Below are 24,461 nucleotides of genomic sequence, written 5' to 3'. Positions count from 1 at the left end.
TATTGTACGAACAAGAACACTGTATGGAGAAACAAGTTGAGGAGGTCGCCAAGCCATATGGAAACATATCGTACGAACACAAACACCGTATAGAGAAACAAGTTGAGGTCACCAACTCGTACGAAAACATATCGTACAAACAAGAACATCGTACAAAGAAGCAAGTTGAAGAGTTTGTACGCAAGGGGAGTCCAGTCATACGACCTTTACCATACATGAGCGAGCCATACATGAGGAAGTGTTACAAGTCATACATGTAGGTGCCACTTGGGTCGTATGGGATAGACCCTACCAAACAGCACGTGGTAACAATTTTTGGGTCGTACGCCGTACAGTCATCTCAGTGCCATCCTTCCATACGTCTTCAGCACAGTGTACCGACATGTCATCTTGGAATCTCATAGGAGAGTACGACTTGAACATAATATGAAATCTCCATTTTTTGTCTTCATCAACAATGTTTTTGGCATCTTAAAAAATCAAAAAAATCATGTACGCCATTAAATTCTATGTGGTTTTAAAGGTCTTAATTTGGGCTTGGCGATGGGGGCGTTGCACCTCAACCCCACCATGTATTGCAACAGGGAGCGCGCCCTAAGCGCTGCCCCGAGACCCACAAGGGGCACTGCCCCTCTAACCTGCAAGGAGCGCTGTTCCCAAACCCCCGTTGGGGACCCAATTTGATTTGGCACGTACACTACAAGTTGGGGTCATCCACTACAAGTCATTGTCTGTCATTAGACTTCTCGAATATTACTTGATGTTTACTTGTCGTCTAGAAGATGACTTATTCTTTTTTGGGGGGGGATGATGTAGCTGACATAAAATACCTAGTTATATTTAATAAAATTTGTTATCTGCCAATTTATTAATAATTAAGTGGGTTGTCACTCTAGGTAGCCAATGTGTCGGTTGGTTGACAATTGTGTTCCTCTCGGCAACCGTCGAGTCCTTTAAATATGTTTGACTCTCAAATGAGTGCCAACGATAGAAGAAGACTTCTTACCATCATCCTCATGAGTGGGAGTTGCTATCTCATGATTATGCCAATGTAAAAGACTGTTGTTCCAGATCAAAAACTTAGGATCGCTGTCATACCTTTTCTTAGTGTCTTCAACTGCCTCAAACTTTTTCTCTTTCATTGTTGCATGCTCTCCCAGTAGTGCTGGTCCAACATGAGTCTCCCAATAAAAATTACACACCTCAAAGCTGATCCTCTTGGCTGTTTTAGAAATTTGAAATCCTGCTGTGTACGATGAAGAGTGTGCCGCGCTCAACTCCCCACAAAGCTTATCCATATGATCATCCAATTCTTGAAGAGCCTTTTGAGTGTTCACAAGGTTGGGTTCTTCGTCACTACGAGCCTTATTGGATTTATGCTCATATGATGACAACAGACTGCTGTTAATAGTCAGAAAATCAGAAGTATAATCATACCTTTCCATATTGTTTTTGTGGTCCTTTCTAGCCTCTCCTTCCAAGGTAGGCGACTCCTCTAAAGGTGCTGGTCTATGAGATGTGTCCCGCTGAATATCACGTCCTCTTAGCTGCCTTAGCTGCCCATAATCTGATCCATGCCTCTATCTCCATAGCTGTTCTGTTTTCTAACTCCAACCAGCTCCATGGTGTAGGGCTCATGACAAACCATACATTGTCAAATTGTAGAATCTTCTCATTTGGCGATCTTTTAGTCTTCGTAATCAGCTCTTCAATGCCATATGCTACATATAATATCATCAAGTGTTCTTCCAATGCAATCATGTGCACAAAACAAGGAAAACCACTCCCACCAAGAGCTGTCATGCCTTGCAAGTAGCTGGGAATTAGGATCCCCCCTTTATGTGCTTCAAATATAGCTGATCCAACAGATGCTTTATCAACCCTATAGTCGTCAACCAATGGATATGATGCCATAATGCATGGAGAGTCCTTTGAATCCCCAAGTAGCTGACCCATGATTGCGTCTTCTTCAACTTTGTGGTCCTTATGAATACCAATGACTTCATCCCTCCTAGGCTTCCCAAATGACTGAATTTTGTCTTCCTTTTCAGGATCATTTATAGGCTGAAACAAATCTTATTTCCTTAAACATAATCCTCAACCCTAGATGCATCCACCATATTATTTTGCTCAAATAGAAAAACATCAAAAGAACTCATACCTGCATGTGGCTGATCAATCGCTATTGTTTTTGAAGATTCCATGACAGCATACTCATCAACCTTCTTGTTATCAGGAAGACTCGTGTAATTTACACCCACGGATGCATGAAATGATTGTCCTTCTTCAATACCATCCTTGTGTTCACTAATAGTGACTTCAAGTGCTCTACCTTTCTCCATCTTGTCCACTGTTAAGAATGGCTTCAATTTTCGCTCACATTGTTTGACAACATTGCTAACCAAACCACAAGCATTAGAAGATGTAACATGTGCTTATTTCAAGACAGCCCATAGGGAAGATAAGAAAAGTAGAGAATTATCATCACTCTCCTCAATAATCAAAGACATAATGGACTGCATAGAAGATAAAGCATTTCGCATTTGATTTTTTTTAATAGCAATGAAAAACTGATGGAACATATCAAGAATTAAGTCTTCACAACCAAGATCCAACATAATCACACAAGCTCTGATTTTTGCAATTGCTTCTAAAATTGACTTTCTTACCAAAGGATGAACTATGGATATCACCCAATCCTTGAAAACTTTCTATGATCAATTGGAATACCCCCTTCATAACTTCCTTGCTATAAGGATCATGTGGAGTTGTTATCCTCATAACATTAACAATACACAGAGTAACTGCAAATCTTACCTCTCTATCAAAATGTCTCAACAACACTAGCATAACCAAAGGAATCACAGCAAGAATCATGGTTACTTGGTTTCCCTAAGAACCTAGTTGTTCTATCGTGGATAAGCAATTCTCTATTGCTTCCAGATTGCAAAGTAATCCGTACTTTGATTGAAACAAACATGCCAGTTTCCTTCTGCATTTTAGAGCTTTTCTTCAAGAATTTGTTCCTTGTCCCTGGCGATAAATTTAGGCAGCTGCCAAGACATATTTCTAATTGAAACCCAAAATGATTTTGCAACCAAAAAGAATCTTCCCCAACAGGCTGGCAAGATCACCAGCTCTGATACCAATGAAAGATCCCCAACCATGCTGCTCTGATTTTTCTGAATTTCCCAACTTGTTGATTGAAGGATTTTGTGAGTGCTTTGACAGTTTTTGATGAGTTTGATTCTCAGAAGGTATTTAGGGGTTTTTTGCATGCTTCTTTGCCAATGAACAAATGATTTTGAATACAAAATATATTCAAATAATAGACTGATAAATTATTTCAAAATTCTGATCTTCATAACAGCAACACTAATACCAATTCAAATAATTTATTGCAACCAGAATAGTGAATAGCATACCAAGAGTCCCCATACTAGCCTAAAAATGTGTTTTTTATTGATCGAACTGGTGAAACTGACAATACAAAGTACCCTAATGGTGACAATACCTCCAATGAGGTTTATTTGCATCAACTATAATTATCAAAAACAATTATTGCAAGATTCGACAAATCTGCTGCTGATTCCTTCAGGCTCCTAGGCAAGATCACTGAATTTAACCAAGTTTCCTCACTAATTTGCTCATATCATGCCCCTATGTTGTTTTAAGCCTGAAGAAATGATTTACTGCTGATTGCTACTGCTAACAATGAATTTCCAACCAATTCCAAACCCTAAATAATGCTAATTTATTTATTTTGACATCCAGGTGCCTCCAAGGTGTACAGCCTGCTCTAGGAAGCCACGAGGGAGCTGGAAATGAATATGGAAGCCTTCAATTGCCTCTAATCCCTGATCAATTCACTCTCACCAATCTGATAATTCTGCTACAGGTCTGATTTTGATGCACAAACAAGAATTCTAGAGGAATTCTTCAGTTCTGTGAGTTAGGGTTGCATCCAAACTCACCTGCCTCTGAGAAGTTTTCATTACTCAAAGTTGCAAAGCTACTGAATTGAGTTGCAAAGCTCAACCTCCAAAAGCTGATCGTAAAAATGATTCCAAGATGCCCAAAATGGCCTCCAACATGTTGCTTTATTGGCCTCAAACCCTAAATCGTTTTTAGGGTTGCCTTGAATTTTTTTTATTAAATTTTTTTTTTCCTTATGTCTCCCTCAACCCCCTTAGGCTCCATTATTAATAAAATTAAGTTGTTTTTAACTCATGTCTCCTAGGCACCATGGTACAAGGGGCCCCAACTTGTTACTTTATTATAATAAAATATAGTAACATTGTTATTATTTATTTATTCCAACCAGCGTAGAAAATATCAAAATATTTCCCGAATTATTCATAAAATCTAAATCTGGACTCAAAACTGAATTCCGACTGAAGCATTGTGATCACTGATGTTGCCTGAGTCCTACGGGCCAATTGACAGTTCCCCATAAAATGTAGGGACTCGCCCTAAAAAATAGGAACCTCTCTCCAAACACCTGTAACTTCTCAAAAGGATCCTGCTCTGCACCCTGGTCCCCCAGGTGGTCATCTAGTCAACTGCCAGTTCTCCCTAAAAAATAGGAGACCTCCCTAAAAGGTAGGAATTGTCGTCTGAAGGTCCAAAAGGCTCACAGAGCCCCTACAAAGCTCCATGACCCTCAGAATGAGTCCCCTAACCATACCGTTGACCAACAGGAACTCGAATGATAGGTCAACCCCTGCTCATCTTCTATCGCCTAGAAAGGGGACATCACATGGCTACAGTTATTAATCGCCATATGAATATTTGCTTTTCAAGGTAAAAACTCTAAGACCTCTTAGTCTACTCAATACATATATAAATTAACCTTTCCAAAGAAAGTATTAACATACATATCACAAGAATCCTCAGCAAACATGGCTCATTAAAAAGTAATAAAATAGGAAATGATAACATTAACCATTATTGAAGATTTCAGTACATAATTTTACAAGTTCCCATACAGCATACATAAACAAACCTGCAGCTAATCTCACAACTAAATAATAGCTACATTACAGTGAGAAACAAGAAAGCAAATTTATTCCAACACTCACTTGCATTCAACAGCTAGCGACCAACCCAACTCTCGACGCATATTTCCTGGATGAGACAAGGGGATGTGTGCCACAGCTAAAAACCTAAACAATGCACAGTTAAAAGTATAAAAAAGTACAAACCATGGTATACTGTAAAATAGGAAATAAAAGATGAAGCAACAAGAATGATTAAGTTCCACAAATATTAATTGGTTTATTTAAAACATTTACATAATTAAAAATGAGCAATATAAGAAAAGAAGACCTGTGCATTTCAACACTGAAAGTTAGGAAAGACAACTTCCCAGAATCTGAGAGCACAAGAAGGAGATCTTTCCCATATGTCTGCATATAGAGGGCATAACAAAAAACATAACCTCTGTCAAGTCAACCACATCCAAATAACAATTTCTCTTTGAGAAAACAGCACAAGCACACTGTAAAAAAAGGTGTCCTAGAAACCATTAAATATCAGATGAACAAACCTGTGCCTGGGGTACACGGTACTGTTCATTCCAAGGAAGTACAGAAAGATCTTTAATGGTGCCAAATACTGTCTGCTCACAAACTGATTGTACAATCCCATCTTCACTGATAACTACTAGCTCTAATGCAGTTTCCTACAACCAATATGCATGCAAATGTTACTAAATACTGATTAAAACAACCTTTTCTCAGACACTAACCACTACCCAGCATATTTCATTTTTTTGTTAAAAGTAGCACCTAGATGTTAAATAAAATTAAAATCCTAATACCTAATAGTTTCCAGATCCTTGAAATTATATGTTTTCCATTGCAAGTTGTCATGTACAAAACAATTTTAATGACAATGGACTGATATTACAGATGTAAAAGGGTCGAACATAAAATTAGTAATTACTCCCAAATAATAATCGAAGCATGCATTTTCTTAGTTATAAATAAGCATTGATCCTTGCATTTATACTACATGTGAACAAGAAGAAAGCTTTGCCACATGGAAGCTCTCTTCTTAAAGAATTCTTACAAGTTTAATCGAACTCTGCAATGTACAGTGATGCTTCAGTGCTTACTGCAAGTCTGCAACCTTGTCAGTCCTATTAATAAAGGATAAAATGGATTAATATCTTGGTTTACCAAAAGAAGACCTACCGATCCAATTGATAGTGGCACTGACACTGTCATGTCCCTAAATTAAAGACTTCACAATTTCTTCATTATGCAAATCATGGTTTCTCATTATGCAGATCGTGGTTTCTCTATGCACCACCTTCTTCTCTTTTACTAAAAAATAATCTCCCTAATTGATTGAGATTAGTTAAACTAAAACAAACCAGATTATAATCGATTGAGATTTGTTAAGCTAAACAAGGAGGGGCGGTTTGTTAATAAAGAGAAGTGATTAGCATCCAAAATAAACTCTCCACTATTGATCACATCCCTGAAGAGAGGTCACCACCTTAAACACCAAGTGGAGGGCCATAAATGAAACATGCTGGCCTCCAAGAGAGGATCATTGAAGGATTAAGATCTGATATTTCCTAAGACATGCAACACAGGCAGTCCGTCTGGTCACTGCAGTTGGTATGGTTTTTCTGTGCAAACATCATATTGCTGTAACAATATTTAAATGTCTACTTCTACATATTCAAGATTAATAATATACTGCAAATATCCTGCATATCGATAATTAATACTGCTGATATTCTGCATATTCCTGATAAACAATCTATTGCTGATATAATTGCTCATATATGTTAAAATAAATCTATATCTGATTGGTGATATTATGCAGTTGGTTTTGTATACCTACACATATTCTGAATGTTTTTCCAGCCATGATAGACGGAGAGAGAATTACAAGTAGGGGAACAGTGTTGGGGTTATCCTCTAGGTACGCCAGTTCATGGTATATGACCAGGGAGTCCAATAAGGCCAAAGGGGTACAAAAGGTACTGCCTTTGGGCTTAGAAAGGATAGACTTCCAGGGCACCCTATTGTGAATGCTCCTCATACTCTCTATCATGGTGAATGAATGCATAAAGAATGCTCAAATATTTGAAGTAGGATAGGGGTGGCCACATTGAGGGGAACGGTTATAGAACACCTCACTTGGTATTTCACCTCATATGGATGGCACAGGCCACATGAGGCCAAGGGGGAACTTATTTGCAAGATCTCAATCAAAGTGAAAGGTATCTCTAACCCTACCTTATTTCAATTAAGAATTAGGCCAAAATTGGGGTATTTATAATTTGAGGACATTAAAAGTGGTATCAGAGCATGTTCCTGCCAGCCTAAGGGAAAATAGTTAATGCAACTTAGTCAACGAGCAATCAGGGCTCTAGAAAGGGAAAAGAAGCGGGCTGCCTACCAAAACAATACAAAGAACCTGAGTTACCGGGTTCGACCCCCTAGACCCTTGGTACTGGTCCGGTCCGGTCCTGGTTCAAGGTTCGGGTCCGGTTCGCCTGTGGTTCGAACAGGGTTCGTGATTCACAGGCCTGGTTCGAACCAGGGGGAACCCAAGAGGACCCAGGTCGAACCCAAGGGTCTGACAGCCCAAAAATGGATTTTTTTTTTGCAAAATTTTTGGTTTTTGAATTCCACCACATAAAAAATTAAAATATGACCCTAAAAGTGAGTTTTAAAACATTAACTTGGCTCATTTCACACAAGCAACATGACTACAAGCAAGGGGAAATGAAGATGCGGGATATGGAGCCAAAAAATACTGATTTGGATAATTTCACTTCTCAGCTTGTTGCATTTGATGACTCAGATAGCGAGCAAACTTAAAGTGCAAGTGCAAGTGTAAGTAGCATTGGCATTGGCATTGATTCATCTAATGTCAATGTCAATGATGAGGAGGAGGAGAATGAGCATGATGAATTAGAGAATCCATTTGATGATCAAACTTTAAATTGTTGACAGTTGAAACAATGATACTTGAATATTTTCTCATTTTGATATTAAACTTGATGTATATGATGCTGTTATGGTATGATCATGATGCTATGATTACAAGTTTATGTTGGTTTTGTTGTTTATATGATGCTATGTGACATGCTAATCTTAATTCATGCTTATAGGCTATATATATATATATATATATATATATATATATATATATATATATATATATATATATATATATATATATATATATATATATATATATATATATATATATATATAATTTACATGTTTTTGTACTAACAAACCCAAACCCCTTTTCAAAATTTTGGCGTACCGGTTCTTCGAACCCGAACCAGTGCCCGAACCTGAACCGGCAACCTAGCAAAGAACTTTCAAATGGAGCATGAATTGAGGGCTTTGATGGAAAAGAATGAACTAACAACCCAAGCCTTACTCCAAACCCTTCAAAACATAAACAATACTCTTAAGCCAAACCAAAGACATGAGAAGGAAGTCACCCCCAGCCAATCCAAGAGTAATCATGAAACTACGATGAGATCAAACCCAAGTACAAATGGACCACCCTTCTTAACTAGGGCAGGATCACCAAGGGAAAATGAAGAAATTAACAATCCAAATATGAGGGAACTTGCCATAGAATATGCGGGGCTTGACCCCGAAGTCAAAAGAAGCATCCCTTTCACAACATATTGTGAGGCTGGGATGAAGAATGTTCATAGAAGAAGAAATAACCAACCTAACCAAGATATACAAAATAAAATGGGAAAATCCCTAACTTTGATGGGTTGGGAAAGATTACAGCTCATGCATGGTTACAAAAATGAGAGACGTACCTAACTCTTTGCCACATGACAAAGAAAAATGCCATTACATTTGCCATATTACATCTAGGAGTGGCACATGATTGGTGGCATAATGGCCTAATTACTCAAGACCACAAAGGTATAAAAACCTATGATGTATTCACGAGAAGACTCATTGAACAACTTGACCAAACTCATCCCAAAAAATATTTCAAAGAGCTAAAAAGAATAAGGCAAAGGGGAACCCTTGAAGACTACATCACAAAATTCCAAAGGTTAGCTGTTATAGTCCCCAAAATATCCGAGGATAGACTCACCTATCTATTCATAGAATGATTGTCAAATACCACCCGAGGGCGAGTAAGTACCTTGGATCCTCCTACACTCCAAGAAGCAATCCTTAAAGCTACTCGACTTGATGCTGCCCACACCAAAGAAAAGGATCACTCGAGGAAGGTGTCGTCAAAAGATAGACATTTCCATGGGAAGGATGGGTGCAAGAGAACATTCATTTCCTATGATGATCGAGAGGAACTAAGAAGGAAAGGTCTATGCTTTGATTGTAAAAAGAAACGGGAATGAGGACACAAGTGTGGACAAGAGGGAAGCCAAGAGTGTTTGCCCTCTCGGGTGAATAACTTAAAGCACACAGATAAAACACGTAATGCAGAATAATAATACCATAGATATCAGATGCAATATAAGAGATGTTATTCCATTCCTAGTCGTTGTTGTCCACAAGTTACATTCGGAAGTATATAAAGATGCTGAGGGGGTGCGAGCGCCAACCGTCGCACCGCAACTGCCACCCCTCGGTTGCCAACTAACCAACACAATTACAACTTAATTAACTAGTTTTATTTCCGTGTACAATATTGCCACCAACATCATCCCCCCCCAAAAGAAAAGAAGTCATCTCCGGACGACTTAATACAAAATAGAGATGACATTAAACAGAACTGCTGACGCCAGTCGAGCCCAGAACTTATACACTTGTTGCGTCCTCGCCTGAAAAACCCTTTTCTGCTACCATCCGATGCTCAAGTGCGGGTTTCACCATTATTGCTTCTTTGACATCAAAGTCCTCCTGTGCCTAAACCAAACTTGTCTGCAAAACACGCGTTTCAGTCTCAGCCTCCACCAACTGCTACTCAAATGATACCGTCTCCCTAGCCAATTTGTCCTCAATAGCCACCCGCGTTGCCCTCTCAGCATCCAACTCCTGGGTACGCTAAACTAAGTCTCACGCTAGTACTGCCTCCAACCTGGTGGTCAACTCCTCCCGAGCCCTCTGTGCATCCACCAAGGCAACCACACGTCCAGTCGAGACATACTCCAAGTTCCTCAAAGCATACCATTCCTGCCTGGAGGTGGCCACAACCCGCTGGCACAAAGGCTACGAGCTGATAACTAAACTAAATAACTCCCTGGTGTCGCACAAACCTGCAATGCCTTCCCTCAAACTTTGTTTGTTCGCAACCTCCAAATCCATCTCCCTCTACGGCTTATGGCTTCCCCGCCAATGGTTAGCTGCAAGCTTCTTTCTCATAGTACGGACTTCCCGTGGTATTCTGTAGCTTAAAAATAAACTGGGGGTCTGGGGGCAATGCCCCCAGCGGGGTCGGGGGGCAGCGCCCCTCGTGGGGTATGGGGCAGCGCCCTAGCGGGGTCGAGGGGCAGCGCCCCTCGTGGGGTCCGGGGGCAGCGCCCCAGGTGCGCGGGGTCGTGGGGCAACGCCCCCGCCGCCAACACCAATTTACAACCTTCAGAACCCCACGAAAGTCCATGGCGCGCATCATTTATGTGATATTTTATGATGTCAAAACCCTTCTTCTACACTCCAATATTTTCAGTGTCCAAGCTCCAAATGTCATCAAATCATTTTTCATCAGGTCGTCGTCGCTTTTTTTTTTTTACAACCTCCCCGTACGGTCAACAACACTAACACCTCCAATCGTGCGGCCACCTTCCCGTGCGGTCGACACCCTCCTTACCGTACGAACACACCTCAAGCGTACGAACAACATGCTCAACTGTGCACACCGTACAGTCCTCCTTCCGCATGCCCAACGCAGTTCAACCGTACAGTGACCACTGATGACGAAGCGGCTGCGTGTGTTTGTGCGACTGCGTGGTTGTGCAGCTGCATCTCTTTTTTTTTTTCTTTTTTTTTCCATTAGCCTCTTTTTCTTCCTTTGCCTGGGCTGCATGGTGCGGGACTGTTCCGGGTTGTGCGGCGCTACGCGAGGCTGTGCGGGCTTTGTAGTTGCGGGTGCCACCGCACAACGGTGGTTACCACCGCCGGTGGTCCACCACACAGTGGTCACCGTACGGTGTTACCACCGTCGGTGGTCCACCGCACTGTGGTCACCGTCAGTGTTACCACCGCACGCTAGTCGCCGTCAGTGTTACCACCGCCGGAGGCCCACCGCACGGTGGTCACCGCCGGTGGTCCCACCATACAGTGGTCCGTTCCATTTTTATTTTACTTTTTTTATTATTTTATTTTTTGTTTTTAAAAAAAAAAAATTGACCGTACGACCATACGGTTTTTTCACCAAAAAAAAAAAATGACAGTACGGTCGCCTGTCGTACAACCGTACGGTTTTTTTTCAATTTTTTTTTTTTTTTTCTTCTTCTCATCTCCTAATTTAGTTGTCTAGAGAGTTGTCTGCTCGGGTCCCCTGTCTCTGGGATTGCCCTTCATCCTTCTCAGTTTTCCTCGCCCGAGGGTCGCTTGTTGTGGTCCTATGCCTCTTGAGTCGCCTACCTGGCCTCTCGAGTCTCCTTCCATCCTCTCGGGTGTCCGTTTGGCCTCTCGGGTCCTCTGGGCGCTTCGCGTGGTAGGGTTTCAATTTGGGCCCGTTGGTGGCCAATCTATTTTCAATGGCCATCCGAAGACCTGGAACCACAAATTCTACAGGGACCACGATCTCCTTCCCATACATAAGAAGAAGAAGAAGAATAAAGATTTTGAAAGTTGCGGCCTTCCACACAAGGTTCCACTCGTTACCGACACAATTGATCTTCGGATTATCTACGTCACCGAGGTTTGGGGCGTCTCCCTTCCAATATTCTATGTATTCTGGCAGGTACGCCTCCTCTGTTACTTGCTCTGGTTCCTGTAGTTCGAGCCTATAGCTCTGGAACATTTCATAATCCTCCATTTGCCAATGGAAGAGCCCGTTCAATTACCCTGTCTCATCCTCGGAGCACTCTCCTAGTTTGAGAATCCCTTCGTCGTTGGGCTCCCTGCAGCCCCGTCCTTCGTCCCTCGGGTAGCCTTTCCCTTCACCCTCCGATTCCGAAGATGATGTCAGTTCCTGGTCAACAACCTGGGTCCTCAGATCAATGGTGTACTTCCGCCCCCCTTTCTCCATAGAAAGGGTGTTGTTTTTCCAGTCATGGTTCACCTTTGTTGTAACCAACCACCCTCTGCCTAAGATGGCGTCGTACCCCTTCTTCTTGAGTGGGATTACCACAAAATCTAGTATGAAAGGTTGCGTGCCGATGGTGACCGGCTGGGCCATCAGGGTGCTGAGTGGCTTGATGTCGTGTTGGTCTGCGTGAAGAGAACTTTTTGGCTCCTGGTTTTCATATTGTAGGGACATTCCTTTGTCAAATGTCCCGTAATCTGACAAATGTCGCAGAAAGCCTTCCTGGGACAGGACCCCTTGGTGTGTCCGTCACTCCTACAGTCAGTACACCACACGTCATTTTCTTCCGTCTTACTTGTACTCCCTTTCATGGCTTTGAATTCTTTCAGCATTCGTTCCATGTCCTTTTGGAGAGCATGCACCTTTTTACTCAATTCGCCACCACTACTGCTTTCCCCGTCAGAATCTTCATCATTGTCAGATGAATATTTATTACTTTTCTTCTTCCTTGATGTTTTGTATTCGCTCTCTAGGTCCATGGCCCTATTATAGGCGTCGTCATATGACGACGAGGGTACAATTTTCATTTTTTTCCGTAGGGAGGATTTCAATCCTTCAATGAACCATCACTTTTTCAAGCCCTCAGCCAGTTGGCTTTCCATTTTACCCAACAATTCCTTCAGTCTCCTGCTGTATCCCCGTATTGTCTCCTTGGTACCTTGTTTGGTACTGTATATCTCTGTTACAATTTCGTTGTCATCACGGAGCAACCGAAACTCTTCCGTGAATTCCTTCTGTAGGTTGGCCCACGTGGCCACTTTTTGCTTATCTACATCGGAGTACCAATCTATGGCAACTCCACGTAACGTGGCTAGGAACTGCTGTACCCAGTCCTTCTGTTCTGTCACTCCGTTGGCAGACCAAATGGTTTCACATGTACGGCAGTGCCGTAAGGGGTCTTCCTTGCCGTCCCCTGTGAACTTTGGTAATTTTTGTTTACTCGCCATCTTGGGTCGTCTTCCTAGGGGCGGTTGTGCCTGTGTCTGTGACCTTGCACTACTTCCTCCAGTGGCGCCGGTGGTGTGTCCTGCGTGGGTGACTGGAGGTACGGTGTTTTGCCTGTCGTGTGTGGCACCTACACCCGTACGGTTACCCTCCCCTTCGCTCCCACCCACGCCCACTCCTAGTTCCCGTTGGTGATCTTCACTCTGTGGTGTAAGGGATAAGTTTCTAAACTGATCCCGAGTCTCTTCAACTAGATCTCTCCTTAACCTTGTTTCCGCCAAAAACTCTTCGTGGCTCTGCGCCCTACGGTGTTCTAGCGACGCATAGAAACTTCCCTCGGCTTCTGCACCCTCCATGACACCTCCGTGGTTCCTTTCGGGCCACCCTTCGGCAAGTCGTCCTTCGGCAAGTTGCCTCAGCCTCCATTTCCGTTCTACTTGCTGCTCCAAAATCAAGGCCCTCTGCGCGGCCTCCCACTCGTCCGTTTCTACTTTCTTATTTCTGTCTTTATTTAATATATTTGGCATAAATCACCTCCATACATAGCAAGCACACACCATGTACACAATTCTTTTATTTTTTATTTTTCCCTTTCGACCATAATTTATATCAACATTGTGTCGGGATTATTACAGGGTTCAATTTCCCCTTCGCCTCTTGTTCCATGTGTGCATCGTCGGTCCCTGGGTTCATCTCACCGACAGGTAGGCCCATCGCGTCCATGCGCCATCCGCGTCTTCCGTTCCCGAGTACGTCTAGGCAATGACGCCAAATGTTTGCCCTCTCAGGTGAATAACTTAAAGCACACAGATAAAACACGTAATGCAGAATAATAATGCCATAGATATCAGATGCAATATAAGAGATGTTATTCCATTCCTAGTCGTTGTTGTCCACAAGTTACATTCGGAAGTATATAAAGATGTCGAGGGGGTGCGAGCGCCAACCGTCGCACCGCAACTGCCACCCCTCGGTTGCCAACTAACCAACACAATTACAACTTAATTAACTAGTTTTATTTCCGTGTACAATATTGCTGCCAACAAAGAGGAGAAGCTATGCTTTAAGTGCAAAGATATATGGAACCCAAGACACATGCAAACGAAGGGGCTGGAAGAGGAGTAACTTATGCTTCAAGTGTGGAGAAGGTTGGGAACCTCGGCATACATGCGGAAAAAGGAGCCAAGCTCGCCATATTGAACCCATACCTAATGAAGAAGAGGAAGCTCCAAGTAAAAGAATAAGGCATAATGCTCGCCATATTGAACCCATACCTAATGAAGAAGAGGAAGCTCCAAGTAAAAGAATAAGGCATAATGAAGATAATGAGGAAGGTGGGACTTTGGCCTCCATCTCAAGGGCATCTAAACATCACCCCTTTAGAATACAAGGTATGATTAAGGGCAAAAAAGAAAGCCCTTGTAGATAGTGGGGCTACCCACAACTTCATAGATGAGAACCTAGTTGCAAGATTGAAATTGGAAACAAAAGACTTTAAGGGATTTACGGTGAGTTTAGCTAATGGGTTTACCACACCATGCACCAAGAAGATCTCCCAACTTGAAATCACTTTGGGAAAGGATCAAATCAAGGAAATGTTCTACATCATACAACTACGGGATACCGATGTAATTTTGGGAGTCCCTTGGCTACACTCATTAGGAGATGTCAACCTAAACTTCCAAAAAATAGAAAATACGTTTTGAACATAATGGAGAAAAGGTTTTATTGCAAGGTCTATCCGATGGGTCTCCGAGGGTAGTTTGAGCCAAAAAGATGGAAAAACTCCTTAGATATGACCAAGTAGAATGGGTGGCTCAATGCTTGATCCTAGATAAAACTTCTCCCAAAGGGAAAGCAATCCATGTAGACATACAACCATTACTAAAGAGGCATATAAATGTCTTTAATGACATTCCTCCTGGCCTCCCCCCTAATATTAAGTATTGTAATGTTTCTTTAATGGTCATCTTAGTTAGTTTAGGAAGTGTTGTGACCATTTCACACATCGCCCCATTGCAAATGGGGACCCTTTGTTTTTTGTTTTTTGCTTTTTAGGGTTTGTTTTCTAGGTCTTTTAGGGTTTTGTTAGTTAGCCTTTGCATTTTGAGTGTCGCCGAGGGGATCACATGGATAGCAAGTTCGGCTTGAGTGAAGTCCTGATCCTGAAATTTGGCTAAGTCTGGAATGTCCTGATCCTGAAATTTGGCTAAGTCTGGAAACTGAAAAACCTCAAAAAACTAGATTTTGCAATATAACTCCTGGAGGTCTAAAAACACTCTCAAACATCCTGAAAGTATATATGGAATATAACTTAAAGTATAAGTCACTTATACTTAAATGTTATATTCCATTAAAATTGTCCTGATTGAGAGTTCAAAAAGTCAAATTTCGCTCCTGTCCTTCACTGAGGATCCAGAGCGAAAAGCGCTCATGTCCCTCTCCAAGGATCCAAGGCGAATCGCTCATGTCCCTCACCAAGGGTCCAGAGCGAAAAAGCTTAGTGGAGTCATTCCTGACCTTGTTTGGACAAATTGAGACATCAAAGGCATGAAGGAGGACTTAATCAACCCATTGAAGATAGTTTTGAAAATTAACAAGGTATAAATGAGCTCATAAAGGCCAGGGCGCTCCTGTCCCTCTCCAAGGGACCAGAGCGATTTTCCCTCAAGACAAGTTTTTGGCAAAAGGAAGGCAAGTTTCGCGTTTGAGGTGGGTGAAGGAAGACGCAATCGATCCGTTGAAGATAATTTTCGAAGCTAGCAAAACACAAGTGAGCTTATAAATGCAAAATCGCTCCTGTCCCTCTCCCAGGGACCAGGGCGAAAAACACATTAGCTAACCTTCCTCTCCAAATTCGGACGAATCCAAGTCAAGACCAAGGACAAAAGATGAAAGCGCTCCTGTCCCTCACCAAGGGACCAGAGCGATTTTCTTTATATGCACGATTTTAGACCTTTTTTTGGACATTAACTTTTATTCATAGCATGAAGTAAGGTGAAATCTTCCCTAGCAAAGGGAATTTGAGATGAAAATTGTAGTGATTTGGCCTTGAGGACAAAAATCGCTCCTGTCCCTCACTGAAGGACCGGAGCTTGATTTTCAAATTTGCACTGTTCTTGCAGGATCAAGACAATTTTATGATTGGAAGAGATCAAGGAGGGCATGTTTTGTCCATTGAATATAATTTAAGCAGTCTACAAAGGAGTAAATCAACCCAAATGACAAAAAGTGCTCCCGTCCCTCACTGAAGGACCGTGCCACTTTTTCAAGTTTCTCCTATTTGTTTGATATTTTATGGCAAAACTTGACTTGGATGGGAAGGACGAAGGATGTTTTATGCCTTGGACGCAATTGAGAGATTTAAAGAACAAAAAGGTACGCCAAGATGTCAAAAGTGCTCCCGTCCCTCACTGAAGGACCGTCCCTCTTTTCTAAAAATACAAATTTCTTGCAAAGGCAAGGCAAGTTGCGTGATTGAAATGAATGAAAGAGGGCAAGATTCATCCATTCAAGATAATTTGGAAGACTAGCAAAGGACGAATTGGCTTAAAAATGAAAAAGTGCTCCCGTCCCTCATTGAAGGACCGGAGCTTGAATTCCGAATTTGCATTATCCTCGCAAGATTTAAGTGATTTCGTGATTTGAAGAGGTCAAAAGAAGTATGTTTTGCCCGTTGAATATAACTTGAATGAGTCACCAAGGAGAAAATCAATCCAAGTTGCAGTATTCGCTCCTGTCCCTCTCCCAAGGACCAAGGCGAGATTCTTAACAAAGTGATATTTTCATCATGCTTAGGCGCCAATATCCTTCAAATTGTATTAAATGCCAAAATTCGCCAAATCCTTGAAATATTTTAATTAAATTTGCATTTAATAAATGTGCGTTGGTATTTAATAATTAATTTAAGCCTTTAAAAAATCGAAATTTTTAATTGTAAAGGCATTTTAAATTAATTATTATTAAATTAAATTTAAAAAGAGAGCGCTTGGGGTATGATTTTAATATTTTATAAAGGTCGGCCTCTCCTTTTATTAAATTTTATTTTTTGGCTTATTTTTGCAAGGTCGGCCTCATGGGTAGGTGGAAGGTGAGCGCTCTATATATTGGAGGTGTTGTTTCACAATTCAAATCATTCAATCATCCTTTCAAGTGTGAAATTGGAGAGCAATTTGAGGAGCGAAATCCAGAGGAGTGGAGCGAATTTCTACTAAGTGTGGAGAAGCTAGTGGAGGGCGAAATTCATCTTGAAGGCTATTGGAGAGGCGTATTTCTTGCTAGTTTGGAGGATAATTTCCAGATTTTTTGAAGACATTTGAAGGCGAATTTCCAGATTTTTGAAGAGGAAGGTGGAGTTCTTTTCCAAGCTAAAGGAGGTGCATTTTATCCAAGGGAGAGCTTTGATCTACACTTTGCCTAGCAAAATTCATCTATTTTTACATCATTTCTTAGAGTTTAATTCTCAAGAAGAGGTATGGCAAAATCATCTTGACACCCTTATTCAAGGTTTGATTTTTTTTTAGACATTTTTTAGAAAAGTCTAAGTATTGCATGGTTAATTAGGAAATGATAACTCAAGATTTATCATGAAGTTTCCTAATTAAAATCTTGAATCTTCCTTTTAAAGTTTAATTTTTAGATTTCAAGATATATTATTAATTGTGAAATGTTGTGTAGGTATCAAGATGGCGACTCCAAGCTCGAAAGATCTACAAGTCAGAAGACTCTCCTCAAGGAAAATCAAGCCGGATCAAGGACAATCAAGCAAGGACAAGGGCGACCTCCTCCAGCCTAGCATCGACAAGGACGGCCTTCTTTGGACTAACGTCAACAAGGACGACCTCTTCCAATCCAGCATTCCAAGCCGAGGTACATCATCATCCTGCAAATCAAGGACACAAGAAGTCAAAGCAAAGGGTTCGTTGAAGAAGCAGATAGTTCCAGAAGAATTAATTAAGGCTAACTTCTCAACGTTACCAAATTGAGTATCAACAAAGTGTCAAATGAGGTGGCATCCTAGTCATCACCTCTCCAGTCAGTGTGGTCCACCTCAGCATGTCCAGATTCAATGTACCTAACTCATGGGAGGTGACACAAACTTCTATGTACCTACCCCGGCTATTCATTGGTGGAATTTTCCAGGGAGGACATGTGTCCAAGCAATACAATTATTTCATTGGTCAAGCATTAAATGTTATGTAATGGTTGTAACAAACCCTAATTAGGGTTTTCATTGTAAAATCTTGGCCATTGATCTCAAATTGATCTTAGCCATCGAATTGTATTGTGGGCACTATGTAAACCCCGACTCTTCATTTTGTAAAGGGCAGTTAGAGAGATAGTATAGAAATAATAGAAAGCAGTTAGTAGATAGAGAGTAGTTAGAAGTTGATAGAATAGCAATTAGAGTAGAATAGGAGGACAAGGCAAGAAATTGTTGCCATTGATTGTAAACAAACTCCATTTTCATTGAAGTAATGGTGAAGTGTGTCGTTTCTTGCAATATGCATGGTTTCTTGTTGAGTCTTCAATCCTAGATGGTAGATGATTAGATGAGTGGAAGAAATATGCTTGATTGATGGTGAAATTCGCATATCCATACTACTAGCAGTTTGTTGATTGCAGACTTGCCTTGTGTAGTCAACTGGAATAGTTCAGCTTAAGCTTAACTTCAATTGTCGCTTCTTCATTGATATGCATCAACCTGATGGTGTCTATGCCTGCAGTGATGATTTGAACATCATAAAGCTTCCCTTCGAAGATCGCACTAGCCTTGTGGAGATGGTCCTGCGATGTCAAAACAAGACCTAGTTAGAGTTTCATCAAAGATCAATCATTGCTCCTACATTCTTAGTATTAGGATTAGATCCTCTCTTCGCCCTCATCTTTTTTTCATTTTTCAAATCTAAGGCAGTAAGATCTTGTGTTCCAGCAATATTCAAAGGCAAATCAGAAGTTCAATCATCAAATGTAAGTCCCCTTGTGATTCCAGCAAATCACATCATACCACAGAGAGCTTATCCACACGTAGAGATCCTACATACAAGAACCTTGAAGTTTCTCCGATTGATCCTTTTCGCGATATCTTCAGCATTCGGAAACTTTATTCAAGAGAGGATAAGGTACCCTTGGGTATTTTATTCTGTGTTAGGCAGTGTACAAAATACACGTCAACAGGAAGTTTCCTTTTTTGGCTTCAATTCACGATTGTTTCATTTAGAAACATCGTCTTTGTAAATCTATTTAAGTAGCATTCATCTCCTTTGTTTAATACATCGATTTACCATAACATGGTTTCAGAGCAAGTCAATGGGGTTTCATAGAATTTGGCAAATTTGTGATGTCCCCAAACAAAGACTCCTCCTAGTATGGTTAACATTAACTCAGTTCTATTAAGGACATATAATATCAATGTACAATTAGGAGATTAGAGAAGATCGCTCATTAAGTGATCATTATATCTCGGCCCTCCTAGAATCAACATCAGCAGAACCATATCGATGACTATGGAATACAGCAGATGATTGATAATTCCATAAAGATAATTCTAACAAGATACGTAGATGATTCATCTTCAATCACATGAATCCGATTACTATGAAGACAACTATCATTACATCTCAGATCTAAGGAAAGACATACTATCAATATACAATCAGTGGTAGATTAATCATTAGCTTAAATATCATCACTAAGATATGAGAGAACTTGATCTAGAATAATGTAATCGTCATCAGGGTTTAACCGCTAGCAATAAGAAGTCAACATAAGGACAGCGAATCATATACAAGGAAATCCAATATGGTGCGATGTGTAATGGACCTGTTCACTGCGATAAAGATGGGATGACCCGGAAAAACTAATAATCACAGATTGTTAGTAAGGGAATGACTAGTCATAAACACCGATAGCCAATCATTAAGATTAGTTAAACATCGACAATTGCCAATGAACAGCATACAATGGGAAGGTGCGATATAGATTATTTACCATGATTTGTTATGACTAATGATTACTCTCCAACGGGATGTGATTAAGGGAAAGAGGCATGTCTTATGAACGGGTGTGTCTATTTGAAGAGAGGTATCTCTAAGAAGGATGAAGGTATAAAAAAAGGGGGGAATTTATATTATTTCTTTTATTACTCCAGATTTGGGTATGCTTTGTAAGAACCAGTGTCTGGTGGTATTATCGTGTGCAAGCAATAATAGTGCAGATCAGAGACGGCACCAAGGCATTCTTTCGATTCTCTATGAGGAAGGATATAGAATCAGATTAAGAAAGGAAGGATAAGAATTATTATAGTTAGTGTTCATTCAAGAAGATGAATCGTATTATATTATGGGCCAGCATCTATGAGTTTAATACGGATCTATAGAATGTTAGATCAAAATTCTATTAGGGAATTACATTCATCGATGATAGAATTTAATATTGGCTATCATGATATAGACAAAGAACATATACATCCCATTATTGGATCATGGATGTGAGCATGGACCTCTGGAGGATTACGAGATTATTCTATGGGAATTCATAGCAGATTGCATAGGCAGTCAAGGAAGATTTCATCCTAATATGGAATTCGAACTAAATGCTTAGATTGTGTCGCAGTCTTGTGAAGTCATAAAAGCATGATTTAGAAGGAAATAGTTATCAGGAACGACATCTTCAAGTTGCAAATCGCAGGAACATAATGCAAGAAATCTTAAAGGCGATCACCAGTCTTCTATTTTGGATTTCTAAGGATCTACATTCATATACAAAGGAAGACTCTCATTCATATATGGCTACATATCGGCAGACCCTTAAGGACTCTTTAATTATAAGAGCATGGAAGATTGGTTTTTTTTCATATGCGGAATTCAGATCTGGAGTACTAAAAGAGACATTAAGCGACAGAGTAAGGTAGTAATGAATCAACCATTTATAAGGCTAAGGTGGGCTAAGGAGGCATAAGTAAAGAGTCAATTGAAGCCGAGTCAACACCCAAACATTGCAAGCATATAAAGGAAAATCGTAGATCATATCCAAGGGAGTGTAGAGATTGAAAGTTATATATCAGACCAGCATCCGTTAGTGAAATGCAAGTATCACGTTGACAATCTGAGACAACATAGATCACTTCAGACAATAATTTAGAGTGGCATATTAACATAATAATATCAAAGAAAGTTATCAAGATAAGTCCTATCCTTAAATTATTCTTAAAATTTTAAGTTAAATATCATAATAAAATGTCTTCAGTTTGGACAATTTTTGTATTACAGTTCTTACCTTAAGTTGTAATTGTTGTTTCAGGATTAAATTAAGGAAATGCCCAAATGGGGACATTACAAAAAAATTTAAAAATTCATGGAGGCACTACCTAGAATTTATTCCAAAAAAAAATTTATTGTTATTTTATGGGGAAAAAAAAATGTCTGCAATTTTTGTGCTTTTTTGCATCTCTGCTTCGTGTCCATGTTACTTCTCTACTAATCCCATCGTCCGACTTGTGGGACAGTTTCTATGTTCGCAGATTCGAGGGTGTTTCTAAGTTCGTGGGCTTTGTTTAGGGTTTTGTAGCAATCTCTTCTAGTCGGCATGTGACGTATTTTTTGCATTTCGTCTCTTTTCGTGACGTTTTTTCTATGTCGTCACGTTTTAAGGGCTTTTGCACCCACACAGGATCCTTCAGATTTCTGCTTGCGACAGGGGTGTTTCCACGACCTACGTTTTTGTTCTATGCGTGATTTCTGCCTCTCGTGAGATGCAATTTTTCCGTGCGGCATCTGTTTGTCTGTGTGCGTCGTGAGGGTGTTTTCGAGGCATCTCTACTCGTGGATGTCTATGCCCTTCAGATCCACGGATTTCACAACGGCATCTTTCTGCCCATGTCTTTCATGATGGCAGCGATTTTTTTACCCTTGTATTTTTCGCACCTGTGTTTTGGCGCGTTTTTTGGTCTACAGGGTATTCTTTTCTGCTCGGATTCTCTTCCGTGATCTGACTTTTTTCCCTTTCGCAGCATTTTTGATAGGATATGACAGAGGCGAATTCTGTTTTTGACAAGACTAGTGAATATTTTCCCACACGAAGACTTTTTTTTGTTCGGACTGTTTCTTTTACACAATTTTAGCAGACAATCATGGGTTTTTACTATTTTGTGCCTAGTCGATCTAGGGTTTTTAATTTTTGCTGCTAAAAAAATTAGTGTTTGGTTTTTTTTTAATTTTTTCTCCACAAAAAAAAAATTACTGATAGTTTTAATAATTTTGTAAAAAAATTACTAATGCTTTATAAAACATGGGAGGGTTTTTATTAATTTTCCTCAAAAATTGTTTGCATGGGTTTTATAATGTCCTTAAAAAAATTAATCGACGTTTTGCCTTATTTTGTCCTCAAAAATCATTGTAATTCGCAAAGTTCATATGGGATTTCGGGTATCTAGGTTTATAATTTTTTCCCGAAAAATTATTTTAGGGTTTTGTATGATTTTTTCCACAAAATCATTTTGTACAAGGGATTTACTGTTTTTCCTCAAAAACAAAGTTTTGTATGCTGATCTGTGTCTCGGATTTTGTGCCAGCTACTTGCTGATGTTTCAATATATGGGTTTTGTACAATTTTCTCCTTAAAAATCGTTTATGAGTTTTGATCGATTTTTCTCTTCGAAAATCATGGTTTCTTGTAGTTATTTTGGATCGCACCTAGAGTTGCTAGGGCAACGATCTGCATAAGTGTGTCAATTTTTCCTCAAAATCTTGGTTTCAATTTGAGAAGTTTTTCTCAGTGTCTCTAGCTACAAGGAGGGACAATTTTTTTTTCCCAACATCAAGTTGGAAGGTTTCTGGTTATCTTGATCATTAACATTCTGCAGATCCAAGGAGGGTCTCAGTAGCAGCAGAGTGTTTTGAAGAGAAGGGGCAGCCTTCTTTGTGTTTGCGATCAAAAGACCTACAAATTGTCTTTTGTAGGGTTGTTAGGACGATCACCATTAAGGGAGGATATTAAATATTGTAATGTTTCTTTAATGGTCATCTTAGTTAGTTTAGGAAGTTTCCTTTTTTGGCTTCAGTTCACGATTGTTTCATTTAGAAACACCGTCCTTGTAAATCAATTTGAGAAGCCTTCTTCTCCTTTGATTAATGCATCCATTTACCATAGCACCTAAAAGAGGCTTTGAACACTCCATTGAACTAGAGAAAGGGTCAAAACCAGTTGTAACCACCACCCTCACAAATATAAGGAAGAAATTGAAAAAACCATAAAGGAATTGTTAGAGATGGGGCGTATCCAAAAGTTCCAATCCATTTGCCTCATCCATTGTACTTTCTATGAAAAAAGATGGCACAATAAGGATGGTCATCGATTATAGGGCATTATATAAAATCAGTAAAGAATAGATACAGCATTTCCCAAGTTGATGAGCTTATTGATGAACTTCATGGAGCAGTCTACTTTTCAAAAATTGACCTAAGATTGGGTTATCACCAAATCAAACTAAGGGAGGAGGACATACCAAAAACAGCCTTTAGGTGCCACTATGGGCATTTCGAGTTTCTTGTCCTACCATTTGGGCTAGCCAATGCACCAGCCACTTTCCAATCTTGCATGAACCACATCTTCAGAGGACAACTAAGAAAGTTCTTACTGGTTTTCTTCGATGACATTCTGATCTACAGTAAAACCTAGGAGGAACAGCTAAAACATGCAGAGAAGTGCTCAAGATACTTGAGTGAAATTCCTTATTCGCCAAATTATCCAAATGCGAGTTTGGTATGGAAGAAATCTTAATACTTAGGGCACAAAATTAGTGCGCAAGTAGTGGAGGTGGATGAAGAAAAGATTCAAGCTATTAAAAATTGGCCAAAACACAAGACTCTAACACACCTCGGAGGATTCTTGGGGCTCTACAACTATTACCGAAGGTTTGTAAGAGAATTCTCAAAGCTAACTACACCACTCACCGCTCTAACTAAAAAAAGAGCATTTACTTGGAATGAAGGAGCACAACTAGCCTTTGAAAAACTTAAGGAAGTCATGAGTTCTTGCACCATGTTAGTAATACCCAATTTCTCCTCACTCTTTGAGTTATATTGTGATGCTTTAGGAGAAGGGATTGGGGCAGTATTAATGCAAAATAAACATCCCATAGCCTTTGAAAGTAGGAAACGTAAGGACATAGAAAGAACATACTCAGTTTACGACAAGGAGATGCTAGATATTATGCATGGCCTTGCAAAGTCTAGACAATACTTGATTTGCGGAAGATTAATCATGAAAACCAACCACAATAGTCTAAGATT

At 40.2% G+C, this 24,461-nt stretch overlaps 2 protein-coding genes across 4 annotated transcripts in view; both read right to left on the bottom strand.

The window, feature by feature from the left end:
- Positions 1-24,461, bottom strand: part of LOC131070903 (uncharacterized) — a 225,433-nt gene that overhangs the window by 147,372 nt on the left and 53,600 nt on the right. For 2 of the 3 annotated variants that reach the window (XM_058006585.2, XM_058006577.2), the window contains 3 exons: positions 5,549-5,683; positions 5,329-5,408; positions 5,082-5,165 (listed from right to left, as the gene is read on the bottom strand). In XM_058006585.2, coding sequence (XP_057862568.1) covers positions 5,082-5,165; positions 5,329-5,408; positions 5,549-5,683 — 299 coding nt within the window. Of the gene's footprint in view, positions 1-1,098; positions 1,583-5,081; positions 5,166-5,328; positions 5,409-5,548; positions 5,684-24,461 lie in introns of those variants that run through there. The other variant, XM_059211334.1, reaches the window with a different exon arrangement.
- On the bottom strand, positions 1,534-4,187 carry LOC131858206 (uncharacterized). The gene is made up of 2 exons (XM_059211335.1): positions 2,162-4,187; positions 1,534-2,064 (listed from the first exon to the last, which is right to left on the bottom strand). The coding sequence occupies exons 1-2, from the start codon at positions 2,165-2,167 to the stop codon at positions 1,534-1,536; spliced, it is 537 nt and encodes a 178-aa protein (XP_059067318.1). The 5' UTR covers positions 2,168-4,187.

Source organism: Cryptomeria japonica, chromosome 9, assembly GCF_030272615.1.
Source record: "Cryptomeria japonica chromosome 9, Sugi_1.0, whole genome shotgun sequence".
Taxonomy (NCBI): Eukaryota; Viridiplantae; Streptophyta; class Pinopsida; order Cupressales; family Cupressaceae; genus Cryptomeria; species Cryptomeria japonica.
This window is presented reverse-complemented; position numbering and strand designations above follow the sequence as displayed.